At 46.3% G+C, this 6,739-nt stretch overlaps 2 protein-coding genes and 2 non-coding genes across 4 annotated transcripts; 1 reads left to right on the top strand and 3 right to left on the bottom strand.

Annotated features, from left to right (window-relative positions):
* Window positions 1-1,298: 1,298 nt before the first annotated feature.
* On the bottom strand, window positions 1,299-1,462 carry LOC132134433 (U1 spliceosomal RNA). The gene has a single exon (XR_009429579.1). It is a non-coding gene; the product is annotated as a U1 spliceosomal RNA (small nuclear RNA).
* A 352-nt stretch (window positions 1,463-1,814) lies between these two features.
* LOC132134441 (U2 spliceosomal RNA) lies at window positions 1,815-2,005 on the bottom strand. The gene has a single exon (XR_009429583.1). It is a non-coding gene; the product is annotated as a U2 spliceosomal RNA (small nuclear RNA).
* A 2,275-nt stretch (window positions 2,006-4,280) lies between these two features.
* LOC132134430 (uncharacterized) lies at window positions 4,281-5,552 on the top strand. Its single transcript, XM_059547067.1, has 5 exons — window positions 4,281-4,429; window positions 4,538-4,673; window positions 4,749-5,112; window positions 5,192-5,318; window positions 5,436-5,552. Exons 2-5 carry the CDS (start codon window positions 4,645-4,647, stop codon window positions 5,543-5,545), a joined length of 630 nt encoding a protein of 209 aa, XP_059403050.1. The 5' UTR covers window positions 4,281-4,429; window positions 4,538-4,644; the 3' UTR covers window positions 5,546-5,552.
* On the bottom strand, window positions 5,164-6,327 carry LOC132134431 (putative uncharacterized protein DDB_G0287113). The gene is made up of 2 exons (XM_059547068.1): window positions 5,667-6,327; window positions 5,164-5,304 (listed from the first exon to the last, which is right to left on the bottom strand). Exons 1-2 carry the CDS (start codon window positions 5,957-5,959, stop codon window positions 5,298-5,300), a joined length of 300 nt encoding a protein of 99 aa, XP_059403051.1. The 5' UTR covers window positions 5,960-6,327; the 3' UTR covers window positions 5,164-5,297.
* Window positions 6,328-6,739: the final 412 nt, after the last annotated feature.

The following is a 6,739-nucleotide window of genomic DNA, read 5'->3' as shown; positions in this document are numbered from 1 at the left end:
GCATCGCTCGTAACTCCCAAACGGTTCGTCGCAAAGCCACGTGCTTTATGTCATCGGAATCCTTGGCTCGAGCCGAACGAGATGCAGGTCTCAGATTGGCTCGTCGCTCTGACGAAATTTTCGGGTATTTGGGATTTTGTCGAAAACCTTCTTTTGCAAACTAGCGGCAGGTATTTGGCCCAGTCCCACCCAGATCAGCACAGAATGCTTCTCTGGAGTCTGACTGTCAATAATCATCCAAAAAAAGTGGAAATTTCCATTCACCTTGGCGAGGGGACCTCAAAACGTGCCAAGGTGGTGTGGCCGAGGTGGCTCAAATGGCTATAACTCCAGGAAGGAGTGAGATCCCTTCACCCAAATCGGCACACCTGTGCAGGGGCTCAGTCAGCGGTCAGGTGTAAAAGGGCGCTGCGACAGGCCACTAGGTGGCGCTGTAAGCGGAAAAATAAGAAAATTGAAATGTAAAAGGACCATCAAACAAAGATGGAAACACCTGAAACGCTGTGTGATGGTAGTACCCTCCCCCGTCTGCAACGTCACCGGGCCTCGCCCCGATCGGCCTGACGCTGGCTCTGCGGCGACAGAGAGTACGGCATCGCTCGTAACTCCCAAACGGTTCGTCGCAGAGCCACGTGCCTTATGTCATCGGAATCCTTGGCTCGAGCCGAACGAGATGCAGGTCTCAGATTGGCTCGTCGCTCTGACGAAATTTTCGGGTATTTGGGATTTTGTCGAAAACCTTCTTTTGCAAACTAGCGGCAGGTATTTGGCCCAGTCCCACCCAGATCAGCACAGAATGCTTCTCTGGAGTCTGACTGTCAATAATCATCCAAAAAAAGTGGAAATTTCCATTCACCTTGGCGAGGGGACCTCAAAACGTGCCAAGGTGGTGTGGCCGAGGTGGCTCAAATGGCTATAACTCCAGGAAGGAGTGAGATCCCTTCACCCAAATCGGCACACCTGTGCAGGGGCTCAGTCAGCGGTCAGGTGTAAAAGGGCGCTGCGACAGGCCACTAGGTGGCGCTGTAAGCGGAAAAGAACTAATATGATTTGAAAAAGCACAACGAAAAACAAACATGGAGACAGCTACAGCTAGGCTGCAGTCAATCCAATCGACTTGCAAAGTGAGGTCTGTGCAAAATTCGAACTAAACCACACACCAGGGACCGATATTTCAAGAGCGTAAGTGATTTTGTTTCATGAGCTCAAAACACATACCCAGCATGTGGCAGGACTCATCATTCTGAAACTAAAAAGTAACTGAGATAGATCTTTCTGCTTTGTTTCACCAGTTAATTCAGGGGAGAGCGCGAACGCAGTCCCCCACTACCATAAATTATGCAGTCAAGATTCCCACATTTGGGGAATTCGCAGGGGTCAGCATGGCCGTAGTGCAATGGACAAGCCTCGCCCTGGGTGAACCGCCTTCTTGATCATGGTGTCTCCCCTGCCAGGTAAGTATGAAGACCCAGGCGGCCAGCCAGAGGTACAATTTGCGTCTCTACCATCCTCACCAACGGTTAGCCCTCCGTAAACCCCAACAAAGGAAGGATGGGCGACTTCCATTACTGGCCTGGAAACTGCTTCCCAACGCTGGTTTTAGTTGACTCCCTTTAACCAAACACACCGAATTCGATACATCACCTCGTCAGTGAAAGACTCCGAGACCTCAGGTGGGAGCATCGTTAGTGGAAGAGTCCAACACGTCAGGGGGGTGCCTCTGAAGAGAGTCCGCAATAAACCACAGGACCTGCAAAGGCAGACCTCATTACTTGCACTGCTATTCGTCACAATAAATGGCATTCCCGAAAAAGGGAAAGCACACCGTTCCTGGAGACACTGCAATACCAGGCCGATGCGTGGAATGGACGGAGCAAGCCCCGGCTCCAGCTCCGTGATCTAAAAATCCATTTAATATGTAGTCCCCGGATGGGGGACGTATCAGATATTAAACTGATAAGAACAGATACTACACTTGATCTTAGCCAAAAGGCCGAGAAGCGATGTTGATTTGATGCAGCGGGGAAGAAGCCGGACACGACGATGCCCATCTCGGCTTTGGTAAGTCTGGGAGACCTGAAACGCTGTGTGATGGTAGTACCCTCCCCCGTCTGCAACGTCACCGGGCCTCGCCCCGATCGGCCTGACGCTGGCTCTGCGGCGACAGAGAGTACGGCATCGCTCGTAACTCCCAAACAGTTCGTCGCAAAGCCACGTGCTTTATGTCATCGGAATCCTTGGCTCGAGCCGAACGAGATGCAGGTCTCAGATTGGCTCGTCGCTCTGACGAAATTTTCGGGTATTTGGGATTTTGTCGAAAACCTTCTTTTGCAAACTAGCGGCAGGTATTTGGCCCAGTCCCGCCCAGATCAGCACAGAATGCTTCTCTGGAGTCTGACTGTCAATAATCATCCAAAAAAAGTGGAAATTCCATTCACCTTGGCGAGGGGACCTCAAAACGTGCCAAGGTGGTGTGGCCGAGGTGGCTCAAATGGCTATAACTCCAGGAAGGAGTGAGATCCCTTCACCCAAATCGGCACACTTGTGCAGGGGCTCAGTCAGCGGTCAGGTGTAAAAGGGCGCTGCGACAGGCCACTAGGTGGCGCTGTAAGCGGAAAAGAACTAATATGATTTGAAAAAGCACAACGAAAAACAAACATGGAGACAGCTACAGCTAGGCAGACGCGAGCCCGAGCGCCGTGCAATGGCCGCTTTAGACTTTAGACAGCGCGGCCTGCCGATTGGTCGCGAGTCCACAGTGAGCCAATCAGAGGGCCGCGCTGTCTAAAGTTCAGACGGCGCGAGCCATTCAGAAGGCCGCACTGTCTAAAGTTCAACGGCGCGAGCCAATCGGAAGGCCGGGCTGTCTAAAGCTTGGGGATGTTGCGCTAGCGCTCCTCGTCCGTCATCCGAAGTTAGTTTGTTTGGTAAGTTATTATAATGTTAGAATATCCACGCAAAGTTGGTTTTATTCACATCAAGTCAGAAATATGATCGCGTTTGGGGTGGTGTCGCGCCGCTCGTGTCCGTTGTGTAGGTCGATTTTGGGGAAAAAAAACCTTATTTCCTTTACAATTAGCAATGCTAATAAATAAATACATACTCTTTTATATATAATTATATTTATCGCGATGATTAGTATTAGTAGTTGTTAGATCATTTTGCCAAAAATACTGATAGAAAAAAATGAATGCACTTTAAGTCACTTGTTTTATATAAAAGCGTCTGCCAAACGCATGATTGTCATTATACACATAGACGTGTGCGTGTGTATTTATATTTATATATATATATATATATATATATATATATATATATATATATATATATATATATATATATATATATATATATATATATATATGTGTGTGTGTGTGTGTGTGTGTGTAAATGTATTATGTGTGAATGTGTCATTCTACAGAAATTTGTATTTTTATGTCCCTAGCCTTTACAGGAATATTACAATTTGTTTTTAATATTTAAAAATAAAACAAAATAAGCGCCATCAATGTAGCACTGTGTTTTTAACTAATTATAAATAATTCCAAGCATCACAAAACTGCTTGCCCCCACAGCCATGTACAGAGGGAAATTGCTTTATTTTTAAGTACAAACCAGTTTTTCTACCTTTAAAATACAATAATGTATTCATATTCAGTTATCAGAAATTCAGACATTTGTAAAATGCATTTTTTAATGAAAATTGTCACTGGTGTTACCTTGTTTTCGTCTTTCACACAAAATAAATAAAACAATCTCCTGATTTCTTGCATTTTCATTATTTTTCTGACTCTGAATACATATTCAGAAAAAAAAGACAAAAATGGTACATGTGGTCTTGAAATAATTGCACAAAAAAGCTAAAAAGACAAATAATTAAGCTGTCATTTATATGCATTCATAAAGTCAACAGGTAATCTTATAATCTTGTCTAAGTTTAAGTGTTAGAAAAATAAATGCATTTTAACACTTTTTGCCATTCCAAAAGTGGATGTTTCTGTAGAATGACCCATATATATCGTTGTGTAAGGCAAGGCAAGTTTATTTATATAGCACATTTCGTACTCAAAGTAATGAACAGTAAAGTGTAATGTACATGAAGACATGAAAAAAATCTAAGTCCATTAATAAAGAGGAGTGTAAAAAAATGGAAAGGAAACGAAGTATTGAACACCTTCAAATTTATTCAATACTTGCTTGTGGACAAATTTTTCCCTGTATCATCATGGTGATTATAAGAGACTGTTTCCTACAGGTGTGTTAGACATGGATTCCTTGTTTCCCACCTTGTGCATTTTAGACACAAGTGTGCCACAAAATAGGCAACAATGCCTTCTTAAGGCTTCAAAGGAGGCCAAGGCACTGGCATCTCGCAACACATGCTATAATAGAAAGACAGGCCAGGATAAAAAGACAGCTTGTGAGGAAGGTAATATGCAATCGATGTGTTTCCACCCTATGTTTACACTGCAGCATAAACTGTTTTTTTGAGCCTATCATTAAAAAAAAAAAGTCATTACAATTTATCTGTCTTCAGCCAAAAAGAGATGTCAGCCCCTTACCTTGACTCCATCAGAGGTGCAGTACCTTGGTCAGCTCCAGATTACATTTGGAAAATACAACGGCCAAAGTTTTAAATGGCTGATGGAGAACGATGTTGGCTACATTAAGTAGTAAGTATGCTGTACTTAACAGAAATAACGTTAATGAATAACCAATAATAACCAATTAATTATGTGATGTTTTAGTCTGCTTGATATGCACATAAAAGAACGTCGCCATCATGAAAGAAAAGCAAGCCCTGACGAGTGGGTAAAGGATCTCCTGCTGAGGTATGTGCAGCTGTTTCCACAGGTCTCCTGCCACCTCGAGATTAATGTGGACAGGGCCATTTATGGGCAGGGCCGCTTCAGGTCATTCACATTCCAGGAGATGTGGCAGTGGTACAGCCTGCACAAGTCTCTTCAGGCTGACCCACAAGCCGGGACCGACCACGAAAGGAAAATGGCAAAGGAGGCACACTGCTCTGTGCAGCAGTGGCTGGTGATGAAGGTGGAGGACATCACCACCAAGTCACTGAAGCGCTTCAGGCAGTACATTCTCGACAAAGAGGTAGGCTTTTTTTATGGTGCCTTTAAGAAAAAACAAGCCACAACATTTAATGCAAATGTCACCCACCCGTACATCACAGAAACCTCCACAGGACAGGGACCCTCCCGCAGCAGCTGCCAGCTCCAGCTCATCAGGGTCCAAAGGTGATAGTGGCTGGGCGGATGACGCTCTGCTGGTGGAAGCTCTCACCTCCTTTGAAAGACAAGGTTTATATCGCTTTATTAATGTCTTGAATTATTCATGTCATGTCATGAACCTTGTATTAATTAATGCAAAGTCCAAAAACACTGTGTGTGCTGATGACGACAACTGTCCACATTTAGCAGCTGGGGAAGCTGTGGGTAGAAAAAGGTCTCCTGAAAAAGAGACCCATCCGGATCCTCCAAAGAAGCCATCCACAGGCTACATTTCACCGTATGCTGTAAGTCCCTAGTTTGTACTGTACATCACAATTACCTTTTACCTCCCTGATTCCAGGTGGGACACCATAAATGGGTAGGGGCATGCAAAAGTATGCTTAGGTAAATGAAAAAGGTTTTCACTAATACACTTACGTTAAAGGCTCCTGCAGCAGCTCCTGCATCTGCTCCTGCATCAGCTCCTCCAGCAGCTCCTGCATCAGCTCCTCCAGCAGCTCCTGCATCTGCTCCTGCATCTGCTCCTCCAGCAGCTCCTCCAGCAGCTCCTGCATCTGCTCCTGCATCTGCTCCTCCAGCAGCTCCTCCAGCAGCTCCTGCATCTGCTCCTGCATCTGCTCCTCCAGCAGCTCCTCCAGCAGCTCCTGCATCTGCTCCTGCATCTGCTCCTCCAGCAGCTCCTCCAGCAGCTCCTGCATCTGCTCCTGCATCTGCTCCTCCAGCAGCTCCTACAGCAGCTCATGCATCAGCTCCTCCAGCAGCTCCTCCAGCAGCTCCTGCATCTGCTCCTCCAGCAGCTCCTACAGCAGCTCATGCATCAGCTCCTCCAGCAGCTCCTCCAGCAGACACAGCACATCCTGAGGTAACGGTCTAAGTAGTCAGTGGTTGTTAGACAAGGAAACTGTTTAGGTGTTTATTACATAAGAATTTGTCTCTGTTATACTACCAGGTGACGCTTGAGGGTTGGCACAAAATGTGGGAGTCTGGTCCTTATGGGCTCACCAGCGCAGACATAACATGGCTGAAGGAGGATGCTGAAAGGGGACTTTTTCAGAGGGCAATGTCTTATAAAGACAAGCACGGCAGCACAAGGTGGAGGAAAGTCCTGAAAGAAAACAGAATGTGGTTTCACCCTCCTGAATTTCCTGGAGTGGTGGAAGGGAAAGTCCCCTCAGCAGACTCCTTTTTTCATGGCTCCGTTTTCTTCTGGAGACCAGTCGGAGTGTGGCGGTACAGTCTTCGATGCCCAAGGTCTGGCTGCCCGGCACGTCCTAGTCAGAAGGCCTTTCTCTACCGTTGTGGGTATTCAAAAACTGTCAGGCAGATCTGCCACATGTCTGGCTGGTACTCCATGCTGACAGAAGTCCTGGCATGCAACGCTTACAGAAAGGCTGCAAAGGAGTCTGAGGAACACTCCATCGGTCGGTTCCTCTCATGGGATGCGTGCATCCTTAACCAGCTCAGTCCAGCACACAGAGCGGTGTTCCCTG

This window comes from Carassius carassius, unplaced genomic scaffold (genome assembly GCF_963082965.1).
Source record: "Carassius carassius unplaced genomic scaffold, fCarCar2.1 SCAFFOLD_138, whole genome shotgun sequence".
In the NCBI taxonomy this organism is placed as follows: domain Eukaryota; kingdom Metazoa; phylum Chordata; class Actinopteri; order Cypriniformes; family Cyprinidae; genus Carassius; species Carassius carassius.
This window is presented reverse-complemented; position numbering and strand designations above follow the sequence as displayed.

What these genes read in the sequence shown, in the direction of transcription:
- LOC132134430 (XM_059547067.1), top strand. Translation starts at nt 4,645, where the DNA reads ATGGAGAACGATGTTGGCTACATTAAGTA. An exon ending in GATGTTGGCTACATTAAGTA is followed by an intron (nt 4,674 to 4,748) that starts GTAAGTATGCTG and finishes GTGATGTTTTAG; the next exon opens with TCTGCTTGATATGCACATAA. An exon ending in CACCTCCTTTGAAAGACAAG is followed by an intron (nt 5,319 to 5,435) that starts GTTTATATCGCT and finishes GTCCACATTTAG; the next exon opens with CAGCTGGGGAAGCTGTGGGT.
- LOC132134431 (XM_059547068.1), bottom strand. Translation starts at nt 5,959, where the DNA reads ATGCAGGAGCAGATGCAGGAGCTGCTGGAGGAGCTGCTGGAGGAGCAG.